Raw genomic sequence first — 23,627 nt, forward strand, 5'->3', positions numbered from 1 at the left:
TAGCTGGACGTGGTGGCACGCACCTGTTGTCCCAGCTACCTGGGAGGCTTAAGCGGGAGAATCGTTTCCCTGCTCTACTCCGCTCTTTGACCTTGGGAAGAGGCATTGCTCTCCTGAGACTGGGTTTCCCCTCTGAGGCAGGGTGTCATCTGCCACTGGCACAGGCAACTTCACAGGGCTCAGTGAGCTGCCTCCCAGGGACCCTCCCTTACCATGGAGCCATGTTCTGAGCTCTTCAAGGGCCGCCTGGTGGGTGCCAGTCTAACCACTGCAGCATCCGAGGATGCAGTCACCAGACTACCCTCAGGCCCTGATCCAGTTAGTCCCAGCTCATGGGCTGTCGTCCATCCGTCCATCCACCCCTGCCTGGTCTGACTTCCCATCTAGGCACTCCTGTCCCTGCCCATAGAGTAGGAATAAACACTGGTCTGTGCACAGGAAAAAAAAAAAAAAGGGCGGGAGGCGGAAGTTGCAGTGAGCCAAGATCACATCACTGCACTCCAGCCTGGGTGACAGAGCAAGACGCTGGCTCAAAATAAATAAACAAACAAACAAAAATTGGCCAGGCATAGTGGCATGTGCGTGTAATCCCAGCTACTCGGGAGGCAGAGGCGGGAGAATTGCTTCAACCGGGGAGGCGGAGGTTGCAGTGAGCCAAGATTGCACCACTGCACTCCAGCCTGGGTGACAGAGCGAGACTCTGTCTCAAAAACAAACAGTCCGGGCGGGGTGGCTCACTCCTGTAATCCCAGCACTTTGGGAGGCTGAGGCGGGTGGATCACGAGGTCAGGAGATTAAGACCATCCTGGCTAACGTGGTGAAACCCTGTCTACTAAAAATACAAAAATCAGCCAGGCGTGGTGGTGGGCATCTGTGGTCCCAGCTACTCCGGTGTCTGAGGCAGGAAAATGGTGTGAACCCAGGAGGCGGAGCTTGCAGTGAGCCGAGATTGCACCACTGCACTCCAGCCTGGGCGTCAGAGCGAGACTCCGTCTCAAACAAGCAAACAAACAAATAAACTGTTCTGGGGTCTTCTCTGTGCAATCCATGGCACCAGGACTGACCTAGTGGCCCATCTTAACTGCCTGATGGGACAGACCCTTTCAGAGATGGCCATGAGGCCAGCACCCGGCACTGGCCCGGCCCCGCCCCAGGCAGCATCTGCTCCAGGCCCTGTCCTGCCTGTGATCGTGCACCAGGTACCTGTCCCTGCTTCCAGGACCCCACACTTGCTTTCTCTCTCCCAGGGGGCACTATGCGGCTACCCGAGACACTCCTGCAGCACCAACCAAGGGGTCCGAATTCATTAAACACCAACCCCGATATTTAACATGGAGACAGCAGCAGCCCGGGTTAAGCCTGAGCTGGAGACAGTGTTGGGAGTCCTGATAGCTGTGCTTTTCTAGGATCTGGGGCCACAGTGAGGTGCATCCTCTGTGGTCATGTTTAAGCAGTTAAACCATGGCTAGGCGTGGTGGCTCACACCTGTAATCCCAGCACTTTGGGAGGCTGAGGCGAGCTGATCACGAGGTCAGGAGTTCAAGACCAGTCTGACCAACATGGTGAAAGCCCGTCTCTACTAAAACTACAAAAATTAACTGGGTGCGATGGTGAGTGCCTGTAGTCCCAGCTATTTGGGAGGCTGAGGCAGGAGAATCGCTCGAATCTGGGAAGCGGAGGTTGCAATGAGCCAAGATTGAGTCACTGCACTCCAGCTTGGGAGACAGACCGAGACTCCGTCTCCAAAAAAAAAGGATAAACCATGGCTGGGCTTGGTGGCTCACGCCTGTAATCCCAGCACTTTGGGAGACCGAGGTGGATGGATCACCTGAGGTCAGGAGTTTGAGACCAGCTTAGCCAACATGGTGAAACACCATCTCTACTTTTTAAATATATAAAACTTAGCCAGGCATGGTGGCGTGCACCTGTAATCCCAGCTACTTGGGAGGCTGAGGTAGGAGACTTGCTTGAACCAGGGAGGTAGAGGTTGCAGTGAGTCGAGATGACACCACGGCACTCCAGCCGGGGTGACAGAGCGAGACTCTGTCTCAATAAATAAACAAACAAATAAATAAATGGGTAAACCTAGACACTGTTATCACCTCCAACCAGGAGGCAGCTGTTTCGCTGGGGAAACATCTCGCTCTTGCGCTGGTAGCAGGTGGCAGCTGAATGCCAGGAAGCCAGAGTAGAGCATATGAAATCATGCCAGTCGGAAAGATGCTCCGTTTGAGTTCCCTCCTTGGGGCCTCAGTCTGATTAGGCTCAAGCTAACGGTGGTAGCTGGTTCCACAACTCTAGCAGTTGGTGTGCATTCCAGGAGGAAAATTACATATATATATTTTTGAGACAGAGTCTCACTCTGTCACCCAGGCTGGATCAGTGAGATCGCAGTGATGCAATCTCAGCTCACTGAAAGCTCTGCCTCTCGGGTGGTTCAAGTGATTCTCCTGCCTCAGCCTCCCGAATAGGTGGGACTACAGACGTGCACCACCAGGCCCAGTTAATTTTTGCTTAATATTTTTAGTAGAGAGGGGGTTTCACCATGTTGGCCAGGCTGGTCTCGAACTCCTGGCCTCATGTGATCTGCCCACCTCGGCCTCCCAAAGTGCTGGGATTACAGGCGTGAGCTACCACGCCTGGCCCCAGGGGAAAATACTGAAGATGAAGAAGACGATTGATAAACCACGTGCTCCCCAGCACGTCCCGTATGCCAGGAGCTGCAGATGGGGTGGTGAGAAGGATGCCTGCATTCAAGGGTGTGTGTCTTGGGGCTGGTCCGCCACCTGCCCTGCAGAGCAGCCAAGGCAATGGTGTTCATAAGAGGGACTTTGGGCAGGGTACGGTGGCTCACGCCTGTAAATCCCAGCACTTTGGGAGGCCAAGGTGGGCGGGTCACCTGGGGTCGGGAGTTCGAGACCAGCCTGACCAACATGGACATGGAGAAACCCCGTCTCTACTAAAAATACAAAATTAGCTGGGTGTGGTAGTGCATGCCTGTAATCCCAGCTACTCAGGAGGCTGAGGCAGGAGAATCGCTTGAACCCGGGAGGCGGAGGTTGCAGTGAGCCGAGATTACGCCATTGCACTCCAGCCTAGGTAACAAGAGCAAAACTCCATCTCAAAAAAAAAAAAAAAAAAAAAAAAAAAAAAAGCAACTTTGGGATTCCTTGGAGCAGATTCTACCCCTCAGACCTGGGGTTCTCATTCTCAACCCTGCTTGTATAATACTATAGCATAGAATCATCTGGAAGCTTTTATTTTTTGAGATGGTCTTGCTTCTGTTGCCCAGGCTGGAGTACAGTGGCACGATCATAGCTCACTGCAGCCTTGAACTCCTGAGCTCAAGCGATCCTCCTGTCTCAGCCTCCTAAGTGGCTGGGATTACAGGCACACTAGGCCATGCCCGGCTAATTTTTAAAATTTTTTGTAGAGATGGGGGGACCTCACTATGTTGCCTAGGGTGGTATTGAACTCCTGGGCTCAAATGATTCTCTTGCCTCAGCCTTCCAAAGTGTTGGGATTGCAGGTGTGAGCCACCTCGCCCAGCCTTTTTTTGTTTTGTTTTAAATATATGACGTTTTGCATATTTATTCATCGGTTGCTGGACATTTGGGTTAGTTTCACTTTTTGACCATTATAAATAATGTCAAAACATTCAGTTTCACATTGGCCCAGTGTTTTGTTTCTGGAATGTTTTTGTGTGAACATAAGTTTTCAATTTTCATGGATGTATAGCTAGGAGTGGAGTTGCCGGCTCATTCATTTAAATTTTTTTGAGTTTTGACATTTGCATCATTTAATCTACAACACGCTCTGTAAGTTCCAAGATACTGAATATTTATTTCCCTGCATACAACTTGGGCTGTTCCTTGCAGGCTCTTGGCAGGCTTTCTACCTGCTTTTCTTGTGTTTCTGCCTCTAATCCAGGGACCCAGGCGGGGCACGGTGGCTCATGCCTCTAATCCTAGCACTTAGGGAGGCCGAGGCGGGTGGATCACTTGAGGTCATGAGTTCAAGACCAGCCTGGCCAACATGGTAAAACCCCATCTCTACTAAAAATACAAAAATTAGTCGGGTGTGGTGGTGTGTGCCTATAGTCCCAGCTACTGAGGAGGCTGAGGCACGAGAATCACTTTAAACTGGGAGGTGGGGGCTGCAGTGAGCTTAGATTATGCCACTGTACTCCAGCCTGGGTGACAGAGCGAGACTCCATCTCTAAATAAATGTCAATAAATAAATTAGGGACCCCTCTTGGTGCCCAGTAGTCATCAGAGCTTATAATGACCATGTACATGGAAATGGGCTCTGGGCATGGTAGCTGATGCCTGTGATCCCAACACTTTGGGAGGCTGGGGTGAGAGGATCACTTGAGTTCAGGAGTTCAAGGGCAGCCTGGGCAATATAGCAAGACTCTTATTTCTACAAAAAAAAAAAAAAAAATTAGCCAAATGTGGTGGTGCACGCCTATAGTTACAGCCACTCTGGAGGCTGAGATGGGAGGATTGCTTGAGACCAGGAGTTCGAGGCTGCAGTGAGCAAATACATTTAAAGAAACAAATAAACCAGGCCCTGGGTCTGGCTGCTGCTGCTCGAGTTTCCTGCTCAGCTCAGGTAGAAAAACATCTCAAGTGTGATGTTCTGCTACCAACCTTTACAAGGCGAAGACCACATTCAGCTGCCAAGAACTGTCAGAGCAATCACCTTTTTTGTTTTGTTTTGTTTTTGGAGATGGAGTCTCGCTCTGTTGCCCAGGCTGGAGTGCAGTGGTGTGATCTTGGCTCGCTGCAACCTCTACCTCCCTAGCTCAAGCGATTCTCCTGCCTCAGCCTCCCAAATAGCTGAAATTACAGGCACACATCGCCATGCTCGGCTAATTTTTTGTGTTTTAGTAGAGACGGGGTTTCACTGTGTTGCCCAGGCTGGTCTTGAACAACTGAGCTCAGATGGTCTGCCCGCCTCGGACTCCCAAAGTGCTAGGACCACAGGTATGAGTCACTGCGCCTGGTCACAATCACCTTTCTTTCTCAGCTGTCCTCCACACATGCATCCAGACCTGTTGCTTTTTCTACCACATTCCTTCTTTAAAACATCAAGATGTAACTCACATAACATAAAACCATTTACAGCACACAGCTCAGTGGTTTTTTCGCAAACTGTGTTGTGCAGCTGTCACCATGATTTCATTGCACACATTCCCTTTTGGTGCATATTTTTTTTCCGCTTTCTTTACCATGGGAGCTGACCCGACACTCCCTCCCCTGCCCCAGTCAGCTGAAATTCACATGACAAAACCAGGGTCGGCAAAGTGACCAAAGATGATGCCCTTTCCTTTTGTGGCCTTTGCTTTATTTTTTAATTTAATTTAATATATATATATATATATATATATATATATATTTTTTTTTGCATTTGTTGCTTTTTAGAGACAGGGTCTTGTTCTGTTGCTCAGGCTGGAATGCAGTGGTGCCATCATAGCTCACTGGAGCCTCCAACTCCTGGGCTCAAGTGATCCTCTGGCCTCAGCCTCTGAGTGATTGGGACTACAGGTGTGCACCACCACACCTGGCTAATTTTTTTGGTTTTTTTTTTTTTTTTGAGACAGACTCTCGCTCTGTTGCCCAGGCTGGAGTGCAATGGCATGGTCTTGGCTCACTGCAACCTCCGCCTCCCGGGTTCAAGTGATTCTCCTGCCTCAATCTCCTGAGTAGCTGGGATTACAGGCATATGCCACCATGCCTGGCTAATTTTTGTATTTTTAGTAGAGATGGGGTTTCGTCATGTTGGCCAGGCTGGTCTCGAACTCCTGACCTCAGGTGATCCGCCCACCTCGGCCTCCCAAAGTACTGGGATTACAGGCGTAAGCCACCGTGCCTGGCCTAATTTTTTATTTTTTGTAGAGACAAGGTCTCCCTATGTTGCCCAGGATGGTCTTGAACTCCTGGGCTCAAGGGATCTGCTCACCTCGGCCTCCCAAAGTACTGGGGTGACAGGCATGAGTCACTGCACCTGGTCCACCCCACTTCTTTTTTTTTTGAGATAGTGTCTCACTCTGTCGCCAGGCTGGAGTGTGGTGGTGTAATCTCTGCTCACTGCAACCTCTGCCTCCCGGGTTCAAGTGATTCTTCTGCCTTAACCTCCCAAGTAGCTGGGATTACAGGTGGCTGTTACCACGCCTGGCTAATTTTTGTATTTTTAGTAGAGACGAGGTTTCACCATTTTGGCCAGGCCGGCCTTGAACTCCTGACCTTGTGATCTGCCTGCCTTAGCCTCCCAAAGTGCTGGGATGACAGGCATGAAGCACTGCGCCTGGCCCACCCCACTTCTGAATTCCCACTACGGGTCCTTCCTTGCATTCTACCTGCTGTGTTTCTTGTCTCACTAAGCCTAGCTCCTCTGTCCCTCCCTGCTTCTCAAAGTCTTCCCTCTACTATTGGCTGGTGGCTCTTCATTTCCTGGTCCAAGCACAACACCCCCTTGTGGTCCATCCTAGCACTGCACCCCCTGTAATGCTCTGGGAGGGACGCCTGGTGCAGGGGATATGGTGGGCCCCCAGCAACAGCACAAGGGGATGGTTTTGAGAGTTCTGGGACAGTCAAGATCCCCCATGGATGTTCCGGCTTCAGTGGAATTATCTTTTTTTTTTTTTTTTCTGAGACAAGTCTGATGCCCAGGCTGGAGTGCAGGGGCACAATCTCGGCTCACTGCAACCTCCACCTCCCAGATTCAAGCCATTCTCCTGCCTCAGGCTCCCAAGTAGCTGGGATTATACAGGCACCCACCACCACACCCGGCTAATTTTTGTATTTTTAGTAGAGATGGGGTTTCACTATGTTGACCAGGGTGGTCTTGCCCGACCTCAGGTGATCCTCCCACCTCCACCTCCCGAAGTGCTGGGATTACAGGTGTGAGCCACTGCACCCGGCCCTCCTGTGGTATTATCTGAAGGCCAGAGCGACAGGACTTGTCTTCAGACCCCAGGCATAAAACTTTCCCAGCAGCTAGAACTCTCCTGGGCTCGGGGTGAGGGAAGAATATTCAGGTTCCATTTTCACTTATGGTCTCCAGGTTCTGTTCCTGTGGGCCAGCGGTGAGGCAGGGTTGGGGCGGGGGTTGATGGGGCCTAGGGCAGGTGTGGGTCTTCAGCCCTGCCCTGCTCACAGATACCCACCATGGAAAATCTGAGAGAGGAGAAGGGGAAGGGTGTCAGGTCTAGAACCTACTGGTCTCAAGCCCATCTTTTCTTGCTGGCACAGCCCCAGTGCCCCGCCTACCAAGAGGGCAGGAGCCAGAAGCATGGTGCCCCCTCTCCTGCCCGCAGGGTATCTAATCTGGAGGTATCAGCTCCTGGGCTTCTGGAACTTACCTGTTGTTGTGATGTCCATGGCAGGGCTCTAGGTTTGGGTCAGAGACCCTTCGGCTGGGCAACCAGCCGCTGACCTTCCCCTACCATCAGAAAGGCCCTGTCCAACTTCTTCCCCGCACTGCCCCCAACTCCCAGGCCTGCCTCTGCCCACGGTCTGGGTGGAGATGCTGGGCATAGTAGCTGGTCTCCAAGATGGCCCCCAGTCATCTTTACCTCCTGGTTTCCACCCACTTATGTAGTTCCCTCCCATGTCAAATCAAGCTGGGTTGTATCACACCAGAGCATGATGGAGGCAATGGTGTGTTAATTCTGTGGCTAGGGATAAAAATAACACTTTGGTTTCTAACCTGGACCCTTGCATCTCTTGCTCTGGGGGAAGCCGGGCGCCATATTGTGAGGACACTCAAGCAGCCCTGTGGGTTGGCCCACGTGGGGAAGGACTGAGGCCTCCTGCCTACAGCCAGGCCTAACTTAGAAGTGCATCCTTCAGTCCTTAGCTAAGATTTCAGACAACGGCAACCTCACGAGTGACTCTGAGCCAGAATTGCTCAGCCAAACTTCCTAAATTCCTGACCCACAGAATATGTGATCCATAAATAATGATCCTATTAAGCTGCTAAGTTTGGGAGCAATTTGTTATGCAGCTCAGGTAACTAATACAACCCCTCTGGCTCTGGGGGCCCTTCCTCAGATTCCGCGTGTTTTTCTACCTGCCTCTAGCCCCTGGTCTGTGTTCCCCCGACCACAGTATGGAGGAGAACGAGATGAGACCAGGTTCTGGCTAGATCAGCAAAAAACCAGACAGCCACCAGCCAGCATCGTTTTTTTTTTCTTTTCATTTTAATTAACACTTTACAAAGTACAAAATATACTGTCTTTTTTGGGGGAACATTAGGTAATTTTTTTTCTCTCCAACATACAGTACATGAATCTCGAGGGTTTTGTGTTTCTTCAACAAGAAAATAAGCTTGAGGGCCCCGGGGGGTAGGGATAAGATGGAGGGTTCTCCCCTTCACCCAGATCTTGGGACCGACAAAACGCCGCTGCTGCTGGTGACTCGGGCAAGCCAGGTGAGGGCTGGAGGGGGCCGTGGGCAGGAAGTCCCCTGTCCCCACTATGATGGGGGGCTCTGGGCAGGGCAGAGGTCCCTCAGTACACCATTCATCCAATCACCCCCATCTCAGGATAACGGAAATGATTTTGGCATAGAGAAAGAGGAGGGCTTGGGACTGTTATCAGCTCCCTACTCTTTTAGAGGGAACTCTGCTCAACTCCTCCTGGACCGTCTTCTGAATACAGGTAAACTGAGGCAGTGGAAGGGAAACCACATTGGCCTTGGCCTGTCTTGGGACCTGAACTTGGTCTGCTGTTCACCCTGCCACCTCCAAAGTTGGGTGAGGGGCGGCGGTCTCCAATTCTTCTGGACTTTCTTCCAGAATGAGCCCCAGTAGATGAGGGAGCGCCAGCCCCCAAAAACTCTCCCTGTGAACGCCATCTTTAGGATGGACCTTTGGAGAGTCGGCAGGGGCAGCCCCAGTCCCTTCAAGTCAGAGCTGGGCTGCATCACACCAGAGCATGGTGGAGGCAACAGTGTGTGAATTCTGAGGCTAGGGATAAAAATAACACTTCGGCTTCTACCCTGTGCCTTTGAATCTCTTGCTCTGGGGGGAAGCCGAGTGCCATACTGTGGGGACACTCAAGCAGCCTCATGGGTTGGCCGACCTGGGGAAGGACTGAGGCCTCCTGCCTACAGCCAGGCCTAACTCAGAAGTGCATCCTCCAATCCTTAGCTAAGATTTCGGACAATAGCAACCTCATGAATGACCCTGAGCCAGAACTGCTCAAACTGTTCCTCACACCTTTGCCCCGCTCCAGAGTAGCTCTGACAAGTGGGGTGAGGCCATCCTACCAGAGATGCCCCACCCTCTCCCCTGGAGCCAGGGCCTGCATTCGAGTCCTAACCTCACTCACCTAATTTCTGCACTCGAGACCCGAAAGCAAGACTGCTACTGAGAACTCAAAATGCTCCAAGAGCCAGTCCCATTATCTGAGGTGTGGGCTCGGCACGCGTGCACGCGCACACACTCTAATGCATAGGAACACATCCGCGCTCACACGTACATGCATACGCGTGTGCACAAACCACCCAGGCCTGTGTCCCCACTCCTAGCACACAGGCCGCCCTGCACTTCCAATTTCCATAGCTCCTCTTCCCTTGTAGCGACAGCCATAAGCTCTCGGCCACCAGGCTGCCCCCGGATGCCAGGGCTCAGGCCTCAGGCTCCTGCCTCTGCTCCAGGCTGCGCCTAGCTGGCTTCCTTCCCTGGGGCCTCTTGTTATTTTTTGTACAGGCAGGGTCTTGCTATGTTAACCAGGTTGGTCTTGAACTCCTGGCCTCAAGCTCTCCTCCTGCCTTGGCTTCCCAAAGTGCTGGGATGACAGTCCAAAGCCACCAGGTCTGGCCTCCTTTGAGTGGGCCCCTGCCAGGCCTAACCCCCTCTCTCAGCATGGTACCCAAAGCCAGTGTATTTTCTCTGTTGGAGAAGCCCACCGGCCTCACTCAAGCTCTGCCTATTACACCATTCACTGTCTCCATTGCTCCAGGCCTGCTCGGAGCGGGTTAGAAGGTTGGGGGAGCTTCTTCCCATCCCCATGCAAAGTGCTTCACTCAGGAAGTGGTGTCAAAAATCCCATTGGCTGGGCGCGGTGGCTCACACCTGTAATCCCAGCACTTTGGGAGGCCAAGGTGGACGGATCACCTGAGGTCAGGAGTTCGAGACCAGCCTGGCCAACAGCGAAATCCCGTCTCTACTACAAAAATTAGCCGAGCGTGGTGGCAGGTGCCTGTAATCCCAGCTACTTGGGAGGCTGAGGCAGGAGAATCGCTTGAACCTGGAAAGCAGAGGTTGCAGCGAGCTGAGATCACACCACTGCATTCCAGCCTGGGTGACAGGGTGAGACTCCGTCTCAAAAACAAACAAACAAACAAACAAACCCCTCCCCCCCGCCATTGTACGGCTGGGGTGCTCTTGCCTTAAAGCCCCCTCTCTTAGCCGGGGCTGGGAAAAGCCCTGGTTGTCCCCACATCCAGATCTCAAGGCTCAGAAAGGGGCCCAGGGTGGCCTTAGGACTCCCCAGGGTATCCCTGGAAAATGTGGCCAGGAGGAGGGGGCTGGTGGGAGGGGACCGGGGTTCACCTTTGAAGATCACCAGGCAAATAGTGCGCTGCAGGGGCTATGACAGGGGCCTGGCCCTTCCTGTCTTCCCAGTCTTCTCTCCTGACCTCCAGGGCATCCTCTGTCACCTCAGAGGGGCAAGCCCCTCCAGACCAAGCCTCCTCCTGCTAAAGAAATGTCACTGTGGCTATGCTGCTGCTTCTGGAGACCACACTGGGAGCCTCTGATCCCCCAGCTCCTTCCTTTCCTACCAACAGCCTGGAGGTGAGAATGCCGGTGGTTTGAAGTGAGGCTCTGGGCCCCCGCCTCTGAATCTTGGGGACGGGAGGCTACCGGGGTCAGGCCTGCAAACCTCTCCAGCTCGGATGCATGCCCTGGGCTGAGGATGGTGGCATGGGCAGTGCCCCTTGAAGGGGGGCGGTCCTAGAGATGCCCATGGAGGACAGAGGTGCAGAGTCAGCAATGCCCAGATCTTCGCTGGGTCAGGATGAGGGAATGAGGGAAAAAGGGGTGTCCTGGAAACCAGAGGAGCCCCACGACGAGGCAGAACTTATCAGTGGCAGGGAGCGGGTGGTCACTGCTCTGTTCCTCCCCATCCTTCAGTTCCCACTGGTACTCAGTGTGCAGCAAGGGAAGAGGGTGGGGTTGAGACTGTCTGAGCTTTTCCTACTGGAGAACCACACAGGGGCCAAGACACACACTCCAGGAGCCCAAGTGGCAGCCCCAGGGTCACCTGCTCACCCCTAGAAATTCCATGAGGCCAGGCACGGTGTCTCACGCCTGTAATCCCAGCACTATGGGAGGCTGAGGCACGCGGATCCCTTGAGGTCAGGAGTTCAAGACCAGCCTGGCCAACATGGTGAAACCCCGTCTCTACTAAAAATACAAAAATGAGCCGGGCGTGGTGGCGGGCACCTGTAATCCCAGCTACGCGGGAGGCTGAGGCAGGAGACTCGCTTGAACCCAGGAGGTGGAGGTTGCTGCAGTGAGCCGAGATCATGCCCCTGCACTCCAGCCTGGGCGACAGAGCAAGACTCCATCTCAAAAACAAAACAAAAAAATCCACATCATGGATGGAGAGCCCTCTTTCTCCCCACCAGGCACCTGCCCCATCCGCCAGCGCCAAGATAACGGGCCCACTCCTCTGATTACCTCCGAGGGATGGACAGCAGATAGGTACAGAGTTCCATGCAACTGCGGATGGAGCCCCTCCGAGAAACACACGCACCTCCAAGTGGGGTCTGGGGCCTGGAGAGACGCTCCCACCCAGCAGACCAGGAGATGGCTGGGGGACGAGGGCAGACGGCCCCTGCCTAGGGAAAATCACATTCACGCCCCACCCCCCAAAGAGCTGTGGAGATCAAACCAAAACGACACTACACACAGGACGCCGAGAAGATAAACCAAGCTTTACACGAGCAGGATGGGGACGGGAAAACTAAAGGGGCCCCCTGTGACCGAGGAGCGGGGTCCCCGGGGGGCAGCTCCCATGGATCGGGCTGGAACAGGGACCACCCCTGCAAAGCCAGCCAGGGCGGAGAGCCACACTCTGGCCACGGCGCGCCCCGACATGCGTGCTTTTCTCCATTACACGAGGCCAGTCCCGAGGAGGCGCCCCGGGAGCAGAACCTGAGATTTCTAAGCTTGCAGGTTACAAAAAACAACAACAACAAAAAAACAGATAAGCCACCCGTGTAAAAACTGCCACCCACGGAGGCGGGATGCAGGCAGCGTGTGGCCCATTCAGCAGGCCCAGGTCTTCAGGGTGAGGCCGCTGGTGGGGGGCAGGGGAGAGGGGGTATTCTGATTAAAAGCAAGAAATTCCAAGTACTCCTCCCTCGGGATCAACGTCCCCCCAAATAAAACAAGGGTACCCAGGGACCTTGGCTGGGGAAAGCAGGCTGCAGGAGGCATGACCCATGCTATAGCGGGCTCTCAGCACCCATCCCACGTCCCGTGTCGCAGGCTCTTTGAGCTGCTGGCTTTGTTCTCTCCAGTCAGGTCTGAGGGAACCCGTCGGCTTCTGTAATAATCGTATTGCCTATATACTTGAATTAAAAATATATGGTGGCTCACGTGCCCGCGTGCATGGCAGACGGCGCGGGGGCGGAGGCCATCACGCCCACACACGTGTGCACACACAGCAGGGAGCTGTGTCCACGGACTGCGCACACAGTATATATTAACATATATATTGCTCAAGTATATATGCTATTTACAGTATATATCTCTATCAACATAAAACACAGTATTTATAGGTGTGTACAATAGATACGTCCTAGGAAGTCTAGGGGACACACGACTCTGGGGTCACGGGGCCGACACACTTGCACGGCGGGAAGGAAAGGCAGAGAAATGACACCGTCAGGGGGAAATGACAGAAAGGAAAATCAAGGCCTTCCAAGGTCAGAAAGGGGACTCAGGGCTTTCACCACAGCCCTGCCCCACTCGGCCGCCTCCCTTTTGGGACCAGTAATGTACGAGTTTTGTTTTGGAGTTTTGTGCAAAACGAATTAACTAAAAAAAAAAAAAAAAAAAAAATGTTGGTTTCTAATTCATGTGGTGGGTCCCAAACACCCACAAGGATCTTAAAGAACAGCTTCTCTATCTGGTGGGCTTCCAGGGCTTCCCACTCAGCTCAGAGCAGCGGGGAGCACTTTGTCAGGACTAGAAAATATCCCTTCTCCTCTGACCTCAGAAACAGCACAACTTGGCTGGGTGCGGTGGCTCACGTCTGTAATCCCAGCATTTTGGGAGGCCGAGGCGGGCGGATCACTTGAGCTCAGGAGTTCAAGACCAGCCTGAGCAACATGACGAAATCCTGTCTGTATTAAAAACACAATAACTAGCCAGGTGTGGTGGCACGTGCCTGTAATCCCAGCTACTCGGGAGGCTGAGGCAGGAGAATCACTTGAACCTGGGAGAAGGAGGTTGCAGTGAGCCAAGATCGTGCCACTGCACTCCAGCCTGGGCGACACAGCAAGACTCCCATCTCAAAAAAAAAGAAGAAGAAAAAAAAAAAAAACCAGCACAATTCAACCACCAGAGCTAAAGCCACAGGGGCCCTCGGTCCTGCTCATCCAGAAAACCACCCCACTGGAAGGGACACCCTGGCTAACCCCATGCCTCCTGGACAGGAACACTGAGCTGGCCCGCCACCCGCTGTCCACCTCCCCATGGCCCTCGGGTTCCCTCACCCCCTCCGCTGCTCAGACAGAACCACAGCTGGTTGGGGGGGGTCCTACGTGGGCTGCCAGTGGCTCCAGCGTCTTGCAACAAATCTCTGCTCCCAGCTTCCCTTCAGAAGACAGGGCCAAGGCTCCTGTGACATCTCCCCACTCCTAGGCCTGTCCCTGGAGCCACAGAGCACCAGCCTAGTGACACGGAGCCTCCAGGCCCCCTTGACAGAACTCAAATAGGTCCTATCCTCGCCAAACAGGAACTACCGCCAACAGCAGCCTGGGTGCAAATACATTAAATAAAAAACTAAAACAAAGTATGGTTTTCTCTATTAAGGCTCAGTTAAGCTGCCTCCTGGGTCAAGTACTCATGAATGCCACAGCCCCCGACCGAGGGGCGGGCGGGCAGGCAGGTGAGTTGGGGGCACGGGAGGGAGGAGGACGGCGGGGAGTCCTATGCTGGTCTAGTTGTCTGTTGGGGAGGTGGGACACCACCTAAGAGACCCCAGGCCCGGAAAGTCAGGGATGTCCCTGCTGGGGAAAGCTGAGGCTCTACCTGCCCAAGTCTGGTCCAGGGAGAGCCGAGGGGACAGGAGCTGGTGCTCCAGGCTGGTGGGTCTCCTGGGACCCTCCCTCCTCCCCCAAGGACTGGGTGCTTGTGGGGGAGGATCTGGACAGGGCCCTCTTGGCAGTCTTGCTGGGAGTCGGGCCCAGGCCCTGTGGTTGGCAGGCAGGGTACAGGGGGAGTCTGGGTCCTTCCCAGCTCGAGGATCCCACCTGGGCTCCTGTCTGAGCCTCACCAGCCCCGATGACCTGAGGGGGCCGCGCTGGCCTCCATTCTGAGGGAACCAGCCCTGAGCTGATGGAAGCAGAGACCAGTGACCCCAGTACTCACCCCCAAACCCTCCCAGGCACCCCAAACTTGGCCCCACCCTGCCAACTCCAGCCCTGCAAGGTGACATGACAGCTGGCACGCCGGTGTCTCGTAGGAGGGACCGGCTTCCCTCAGCATCTCCCCCGGCCATGGGTGAGGCCAGATGAAAAGGCGCATCAGCTCCTCACAGGCTCCCTGGGCCTCCGAAAGCATTTTCTGGGGTGGGGAGGCGGGGAAGAGAAAGGTCGTCCTCTGGAGGGCCTGGGGGGCTCCGGGAAGGCAGGAGGGCATGGGGAGGCCTTGGCGTGGGCCCCTGGCCTGGAGGGATTGGCAATCGACGGAGTCTCCCAGAGAGGCCCCTTTCTCGGGGTCCCCAGGCCGATTTTCCAGTCTGTAGAGAAATACTGCAAGATCAATCTTCGGGGTTAGGGCTGGGCCCGGGCGGCGGCAGGGAGGAGCAGAAGAGGTCCTTCTAGTGCTTCTCTGCTTGGCTGACCTTCAGGGCACTGATGACACCATTGATGTTCTCTTCTGGGACCTGTGCGGGGGGAGAGGAGGCAGATGCCTGGCCGTGAGCCCAGGAACCCGCTTCCCCGCCCCGGCCCTGCCCTGGAGGGGTCTGGGTCTGGACACTCACAAGTGCATGATCGAACTTGAAAGTACTGATGTAGTAGGCTGGGATGTCCGCAGCGGCCAAGGGCTCCGAGATCTGGGCCACGATGCCACACTCATCTAGGGACAGGGGAGACCGTCCTTAGCCTCTGTGTAACCTGGCTACCCTGGCCTATGTGGCTCTTCAGCCTCTACCCTCAGTGGGCAATGCCTACCCTGCACCCACCATCCTCCTAGAGATTCCCATCTGCCGTCCCTTTTATTTTTTTTTGAGACAGAGTCTTGCTCCATCACCCAGGCTGGAGTGCACTAGTGTGAGCTCACCTCACTACAACCTCCGCTTCCTGAGTTCAAGCAGTCCTCGTGCCTCAGCCTCCCAAATAGCTGGGATTATAGGCGTGCACCACCACGCCCAGCTAATATTTTTGTATTTTTAGTAGAGATGGGGGTTTCACCATGTTGGCCGGGCTGGTCTCGAACTCCCGACCTTAAGTGATCCATCCACCTCAACTTCCCAAAGTGCTGGAATTACAAGCATGAGCCACCACACCTGGCCTCCCACTCGCCATCCCCATCCCTCTTAAAGGCTTAACCCAGATGTACCCCATCCAAGAGCCTTCTCTGGTTGCTGGCCAGTGACATAGTTTGGCTTTGTGTTTCTGCCCAAATCCTCCAATAGTAATCTGAAGTGCTGGAGGTGGGGCCTGGTGCAAGCTGACTGGATTATGGGGGTGGATTGCTCATGAATGGTTTAGCATCATCCTCTTAGTACTGTTCTTGTGACAGTAAGTTCTCATGAGATCTGGCTGTTTAAAAGTGTAGCACCTTGGCTGGGCGCGGTGGCTCATGCCTGTAATCCCAGCACTCTGGGAGGCTGAAGCGGGCGGATCACCTGAAGTCAGGAGTTCGAGACCAGCCTGGCCAACATAGTGAAATACCATCTCTACTAAAAATAAAAAAATTAGCCGGGTGTGGTGGCACACGCTTATAGTCCCAGCAACTTGGGAAGCTGAGACAGGAGGACCACTTGAACCCGGGAGGCGAAGACTGCAGTGAGTGAGCCAAGATTGTGCTATTGCACTTCAGCCTGGGTGACAGAGCAAGATCCCGTCTCAAAAAGCAAAAAAAAAAAAAATGCTATCCACTAAAGACACTGTCTGGACAATTGTGGAAACAGAGGAAAGACTGAGTCTTAGGGAATGACTGACAGTTTTCTCCTGTGGAATCCTGTCATTGTGGTTATACAGGAGAAAGTGCTTCTTTCCAGGATGGAAAAGGTGAGGCATTTAGGGGTAAAGTGGTGGGTGTCAGACTCTCTGGGAGATGTCTGACAATTACATGTATTTATGTGAAGAAAACACGTTAAAAAGTTGCCAGCAGCTATTATCTTTGAGCTGTGGAACTAAGTAGTGATTTTTTTTCTCTTTAATTTTTATCACAGCCCCAATTTATTCTTTTTTAAGTTTAATTTATTATTTTTTTTTTGAGACAGAGTCTTGCTCTGTTATCAGGCTGAAGTGCAACGGCATGATCTTGGCTCACTGCAACCTCCACCTCCTGGGTTCAGGCAATACTCCTGTCTCAGCCTCCTGAGTAGCTAGGATTATAGGCACACGCCAGCATGCCTAGCTAATTTTTTGTATTATCAGTAGACACGGGGTTTCATCATGTTGGCCAGGCTGGTCTCATACTCCTGACCTCAGGTGATCCACCTGCCTTGGCCTCCCAAAGAGCTGGGATTACAGGCACGAGCCACCTCGCCCGGCCTCTTTTAAATTTTCAGAGACAAAGATTTGCTCTGTCGCCCAGGTTGGAGTACAATGGCATGATCATGGCTCACTGCAGCCTTGAACTCTTGGGCTCAAGTAATTCTCCTGCCTCAGCCTCCTGAGTAGCTGGGATTACAGGCGCCGGCCACCATGTCCAGCTAATTTTAACACTTTTCGTAGAGACAGGGCCTCGCTATGTTTCCCGGGCTGGTATAGAACTCCTGGGCTCAATGGATCCTTCCACCTCCGCCTCCCAAAGTGCTGGGATTACAAGCATGAGCCACCGCGCCCAGCTGTTTAATTTTCTAATAATAAGCAACGTATTAATTTTCGAGAGGGGGCAAAATAAAAGCGCTCTGATTGAAGCCTGCTGCCCCCCGTCCCCAAGAGGCCTGTGTACACCTGCCACACACTGGGGAGCAACAGAAACTTCAGGCTCCCCAAGCCTCAGTCTCCCCATCTGTACCCCCCAGCAGGGGCTGAGTCACTGCGGACAATGCATGTGAGCTCAGCAATGCCAGCCCCGCTCCATCCCCCATGCAATCCCCCCCGGACTCACCAAACCCCAGCGGCTGTCCTCCAATCCGGACCATCTTCCAGAGCTCTCCGGATGCGCTTGTGAACAGCAAGTTACTAGGAAACCTTCGAAAGGATCGAGAGAAGAATCCCCGAGGCTGATGTAAATTGCGCTCCCTCCTTGGCGTGCTGGTGCACCAGCCAGCGCGAGGCATGGGGCTGGCCAGGCAGGTGGACGGGTTGGGCAGAGCTCAGGACCCCCCAAACACAATCCCTGCCAGACACCCGGGACCCATTCAGCCCGCAGCCTCCTCGTCTTGCGGGGAGACAGATAGGGAGGGTGATGTCAGGCTGGGCTTTGGAACAAGACCAAACCCTTGCTAAGGCTGGTCTAGACACCTCTTCCCAGGTCCAGAGCAGAAGCTGAGGGAGAAATAGCACCGGGGCTGCGGTTCAAATCCCCACTTTGCCACCACCCCACAGTGGACCTCGGACAACCACTGCACCTCTCTGAGCTGGGGGGCCAGTTTACTTATGATGAAGGGCTATGGTGAGGGTTTATTAGAGACAAAGTGGCCGGGTGCGGTGGCTCACGCCTGTAATCTCAGCACTTTGGGAGGCCGAGGCTGGCAGATCACTTGCGGTCAGAAGTTCGAGACCAGCCTGGTCAACATGGTGAAGCCTCATCTCTACCAAAAATACAAAAACTGGCCAGGCGCGGTGGCTCACACCAGTAATCTCAGCACTTTAGGAGGCTGAAGTGGGTGAATCACTTGAGGTCAGGAGTTCACGGCCAGCCTGGCCAACATGGTAAAACCCTATCTCTAGAAAAAATAAAAAAAATAAATAGGGTATGGTGGTGTGCGCCTGTAATCCCAGCTACTTGGAGGCTGAGGCAGGAGAATCACTTGAACCTGGGAGGCAGAGGTTGTAGTGGGCCCAGATTGCGCCACTGCACTCCAGCCTGGGCGACAGAGTGAGACCCCGTCTCAAACAATAAATAAAAATACAAAAATTAGCCAGGTGTGGTGGCAGGCACCTGTAGCCCCAGCTATTCAGAAGGCTGAAGCATGCAGATTGCTTGAACCCGAGAGACAGAGGTTGCAGTGAGCTACGATTGCGCCACTGCACTCCAGCATGGGTGACAGAGCAAGATTCTGTCTCAACAAAAATAAAAATAAAAAATATCACGCCTGTAATCCCAGCACTTTGGGAGGCTGAGGCGGGCGGATCGCCTGAGGTCCGGAGTTCGAGACCAACCTGGCCAACGTGGCAAAACCCTGTCTCTACTAAAAATACAAAAATTAGCTGGGCATGGTGGTATGTGCCTGTAATCCCAGCTGAGGCGGCAGAATTGCTTAAACCTGAGAGGTAGAGGTTGTGGTGAGCCGAGATTGCACCATTGCACCCCAGCCTGGGTAAGAGCGAGACCCCGTCTCAAAAAGAAAAAAAGACAAAGTGGGTGATGTGCCCTCACAGAGTCCCCCCAGATCCTGGGGCCCACCCTGGGTTGAACGTTCACCCCAGGGCCTGGCTCACCTCTGCTGTGTCTGCACGTCCATCACCAGGGAGATGTAGCCCTCGATGAGGGAGAAGGAGAAGAAGCGGATGTGGCCACAGTCATCCCCGGTGGCCATGGGGTCCTTCACTCTGGGGACCGGGGACAGCTGGTAAGGATGGGGCCCCTGTGGCCCCTGCACATTCACACCAGCCCAGGGAAGTTGGGCCCTGCCCAGGCTTTGATGCCACCCGGGTGACCCTGGGTCAGCGTCCTTCTCATCCTGCTTGCTATGCAATGGGGATGATTTCATGGCATTCACAGAGGCGGGTGCTCCACCTTGCAGTGCTGGAGGCCCGGCCAGCCCCCCACGCAGGCTACACGGGCCCCTTCCCGGGTCTGCCCGCATCTCAGAGCACAGGCTGTGGTGGCTGTCAGCATGCTGGACCCCGGCCCGCCCCACCTCGTGTTGGCCTAAACTTTACAACATCCGCTGGGGAAGTGACACAATGTCTGTTGTTCACCAAATGAAACAATCTGAGTTCTCGGCTCCTCAACAGACTGGGCCTGTCCTTGGAGCTCCGTGGGGAGTGGGGAGTTTGTTACAGCTCCCAGTGTGTCTTTGGGGCTTCACCAAATTTTGGGGTTCCCAGGGTAGGATGTCTCCCCTCTGAGACTGGGGCTTTTAGGTAGAGCTGTATCTCCTCCTCAGCCTCAGGCAGGTCCGTGTCTCTCCCCTCAGACTAGCTCCAGGGTAGGTCCCTGTCTCCCCCCTCAGACTAGCTCCAGGGTAGGTCCGTGTCTCCCCCTTCAGACTAGCTCTGGGACAGGTCCATGGCTCCCCCCTGGACTAGTTTCACGGCGGGTCCATGTCTCCCACCTCAGACTAGCTCTGGGGCGGGTCCGTGTCTCCCACCTCAGACTAGCTCCAGGGTGGGTCCATGTCTCCTCCCTCAGACTAGTTCCAGGGCGGGTCTTTGTCTGCCCCGTTAGACTAGCTCTGGGGCGGGTCTTTGTCCCCCGCCTCAGACTAGCTGTGGACTAGCTGTGGGGCGGATCTCTGTCCCCCCATCAGACTAGCTCTGGGGTGGGTCTTTGTCCCCCCATCAGACTAGCTCTGGGGTGGGTCTTTGTCCCCCCATCAGACTAGCTCTGGGGTGGGTCTTTGTCCCCCCATCAGACTAGCTCTGGGGTGGGTCTTTGTCCCCCCATCAGACTAGCTCTGGGGTGGGTCTTTGTCCCCCCATCAGACTAGCTGTGGGGCGGGTCTTTGTCCCCCCATCAGACTAGCTCTGGGGTGGGTCCTTGCCTTCCTACTCAGACTAGCTCCAGGGTGAGTCGTCCGTGTTTCCCGCTCAGACCAGCTCTGGGGCAGGTCTGTATCTCTTCCCTCAGATGAGCTCCTGGCAAAGCCTCCCCTCTCAGACTACGACTCCTAGGCGGAGCCGTGTCTCCCCCAGCCCACCCTGCGGCCCCTCATGCCCAAGGCGGCCCTACCCATTGGAGTAGAACATGACATCCATGAGGAGTGTGGCAACAGCAGGCAGCGTGTCGGGGTCCAGGCTGGTGACACAGAACCTGTTGCTTGGGCTGGACAGTGGGTGGATGACCGGCCTCTGGACTGTAAGAGCACAAAGATATCAGGCACTGAGGCTGGGACTGAAAGCAGCAGCTTGGATGGGTGCAAGGTCTGGGAAGAGGGCTGGGGAGGGCTCAGCCTCAGGCCCCGAGAGACTTAGTCACTGCTGCTTCTCCAGCCTCTACCACCAATTACCACTGTCCTGATTCTCCATCTTGCCCTCAGGCCCACGGGCCTTTGCACATGCTATGCTGGCTGTCTGGGATGCTCTTCCCAACCGGCACCACCTGGCTCCGTTCCTACCTGTGTTCCAGGCTTCAGCACCACAGTCCCTGCCCAGGGAAACCCACCGCAGGAGTGGCCTCTGGCCATTGCTGTCTGCGTGCACATCCACCACCCTTGCTAGACACGGCAGCAGGGCCTGCCTAGGACCTTTGCATCACATTCTTTTTTTTTCTTTTTGAGATGGAGTCTTGCTCTTGTTGCCCAGACTGGAGTGCAATGGCACGATCTCGGCTCACCGCAACCTCCGGCCTCCTGGGTTCAAGCGATTCTCCTGCCTCGGCCTCCTCAGTAGCTGGGATTACAGGCATGTACCACCATACCCGGCTAATTTTGTATTTTTAGTAGAGACAGGGTCTCTCCATGTTGGTCAGGCTGGTCTCGAACTCCCGACCTCAGGTGATCTGCCTGCCTCGGCTTCCCAAAGTGCTGGGATTACAGGCATGAGCCACCGCGCCAGGCCCTTTGCATCCCGTTCTGCCTGGCACTCCATTCATGCTCAGTGGGCAGGAGCCCGTGCCGAGAGCAAGGCTGGTCTGCGGCTGAGTCTGGTAACTTCGTGAGGTTTCTCCTGCACAAACCCCCGCCCCCAGCTCACCCAACTTGGGCTTCACGAAGCCGTTGGTGATGCCGAGGTTCTCGGCTGCCACGGTCTCGCCGTTGACGACCCGCAGGATGGTGAACTCTGATGACAACGTGTGGGTGACAAAGGGCAGGTCCCGCTCACGCACCTAGGGGCAAGAAGTTGAGGCTGTGTGTGCCTGGTGGCCCTGGGGGATGTGGGCCCGGGGCACCGGCCTTTCACCCTGAGACTCTGCCCCCACCCTGAAGTAGCATGGAAGGGCGAGGCTGTAAGGGGTGGGAGATGGGAACGAGCGTGTGTGAGAGGCTGGTGTGTGTGTGTAAGGTGTGCCTGTGACGGTCGGCTCACCAGGATGAAGTCTGTCTGATACGTGGACAGCATGAACACGGAGATGTTCTGGTCGGCCAGTGGGGCGATGACTGACTTGGCGATCTTGGTCACGCCAATGGGCTGGGAGCTGGAGAAGCTGCCACCGCCGGACACCACGTTCAGGGCCAGCCAGGTGGCATCCGCCACACTCAGGTGCTCTGAGGAGGGCAGCTCTGGAGGGAGACACAGAAGGCAGCCCTGTGACTACTGGGGTTCCAGCTGTCCCAAGGGCAGGGCAAGGCAGGCCAGAGAGGTGAGGAGTGAGGCTCTGGCGCCAGCTCCACCTTGTGCCTTGCCTCACTTTCCAACAGGATGGGATTTTTTTTTTTTTGAGACAGAGTCTTGTTCTGTCACCAGGCTGGAGTGCCTGAAGTGGCGCGATCTCAGCTCACTGCAACCTCCGACTTCCTGGTTCAAGCGAGTCTCATGCCTCAGCCTCCCGAGTAGCTGGGATTACAGGCACGTGCCACCACGCCCGGCTAATTTTTGCATTTTTAGTAGAGACGGGGTTTCACCATATTGGCCAGGATGGTCTCAATCTTGTGACTCGCCCACCTCGGCCTCCCAGAGTGCTGGGATTATAGGTGTGAGCCACCGCGCCCGGCCGGATGGGACTGTTTTCTGAGACAGAGTCTTGCTCTGTCACCCAGGCTGGAGTGCAGTGGCATTATCTCGGCTCACTGCAACCTCCACCTCCTGGTTCAAGCAATTATCCTGCCTCAGCCTCCCGAATAGCTGGGATTACAGGCGCCCACTACCATGCCCGGCTAATTTTTGTATTTTTAGTAGAGAGGGGGTTTCGCCATGTTGGCCCGGCTGGTCTCGAACGCCTGGTCTCAAGTGATCCGCCCGCCTCGGCCTCCCAAAGTGCTGGGATGATAGGTGTGAGTCACCACGCCTGGCCAAAGCAGGGTTATTTTGCTCACTGTACACTCAACAGTCCAGAAACCCTGGAAGGCTCAGGGATTTGCCTAAGTTCACTTAGGAAATAACAGAGCCAGGATTCCAGTGCAGGTCTGACTCAAAAACCTAGGCCCTGTCCTGGGCATCAAATGAAAAGTACCAAGTCCCTAAGAAAACAGGGGGCTAAAAAGAGAGGGGCTGAGGCTGGAGGCAGTGGCTCACGCTTGTAATCCCACTGCTTTGGGAGGTCAAGGTGGGAGGATTGCTTGAGGCCAGCCTGGGCAACGTAGTCCATAAAAAAATAAATAGAAAATAAATGAGCCAGGCATGGTGGCACATGCCTGTGGTCCCAGCTACTTGGGAGGCTGAGGTGGGAGGACCGCTTGAGTCTAGGATGTCAAGGCTGCAGTGAGCTATGACTGCACCACTGCACTCCAGCCTAGGTGACAGAGCCAGATCCTGTCTCAAAAAATAAATAGATAAAAAGGGAGAGATGGGCTCAGAGTTGGGCAAGCTAAGGTAGCTGTGATGATGAAGATTCCTGGGGAAAGGTGAGCTGGGCTCTGCTGGCAGGCAAGATGGCCTGAGAGGAGGGAAATTGAGTGAGGCCCATGGCTGTTCCTACCTGCCCAGCTCCGGTCACCATGGTGACCGCAGCCCAGGGAGCCCATTGGTCCCGCTGGCTGAGAAGGACCAGTGGTCAGCCAGTGGGTGGCTAGAGAGGCAGACGGCTGCACAGAAATGGGAAAAGCCAGCCCCAGTCTTGAGCAGTGGGAGGCTTACCGCTTATCAAAGGCACAGGTTTCGGGCTCCAAGGGGCCAATCCTGGCTCTGTCCTCCCCAGCGGAAGCGGCTGCTGATACAGCCTCCGAGGCGGTGAAGTGCTGGGGTGCATATGTGCACCCTGAGGGGGTGCTTACA

At 54.6% G+C, this 23,627-nt stretch overlaps 1 protein-coding gene across 1 annotated transcript in view; it reads right to left on the minus strand.

The window, feature by feature from the left end:
- Nucleotides 1-8,187: 8,187 nt before the first annotated feature.
- The window catches only part of CASTOR2 (cytosolic arginine sensor for mTORC1 subunit 2), a 68,379-nt gene continuing 52,939 nt past the window's right edge, over nucleotides 8,188-23,627 (minus strand). Inside the window, exons 3-9 of the mRNA XM_045389745.2 lie at nucleotides 21,783-21,976; nucleotides 21,450-21,582; nucleotides 20,488-20,611; nucleotides 19,032-19,142; nucleotides 17,536-17,618; nucleotides 15,233-15,327; nucleotides 8,188-15,133 (exon numbers count right to left, since the gene is read on the minus strand). Coding sequence (XP_045245680.1) covers nucleotides 15,068-15,133; nucleotides 15,233-15,327; nucleotides 17,536-17,618; nucleotides 19,032-19,142; nucleotides 20,488-20,611; nucleotides 21,450-21,582; nucleotides 21,783-21,976 — 806 coding nt within the window. The 3' untranslated portion in view covers nucleotides 8,188-15,067. The remainder of the gene's footprint in view (nucleotides 15,134-15,232; nucleotides 15,328-17,535; nucleotides 17,619-19,031; nucleotides 19,143-20,487; nucleotides 20,612-21,449; nucleotides 21,583-21,782; nucleotides 21,977-23,627) is intronic.

This window comes from Macaca fascicularis, chromosome 3, assembly GCF_037993035.2.
Source record: "Macaca fascicularis isolate 582-1 chromosome 3, T2T-MFA8v1.1".
NCBI classification, from domain to species: Eukaryota; Metazoa; Chordata; class Mammalia; order Primates; family Cercopithecidae; genus Macaca; species Macaca fascicularis.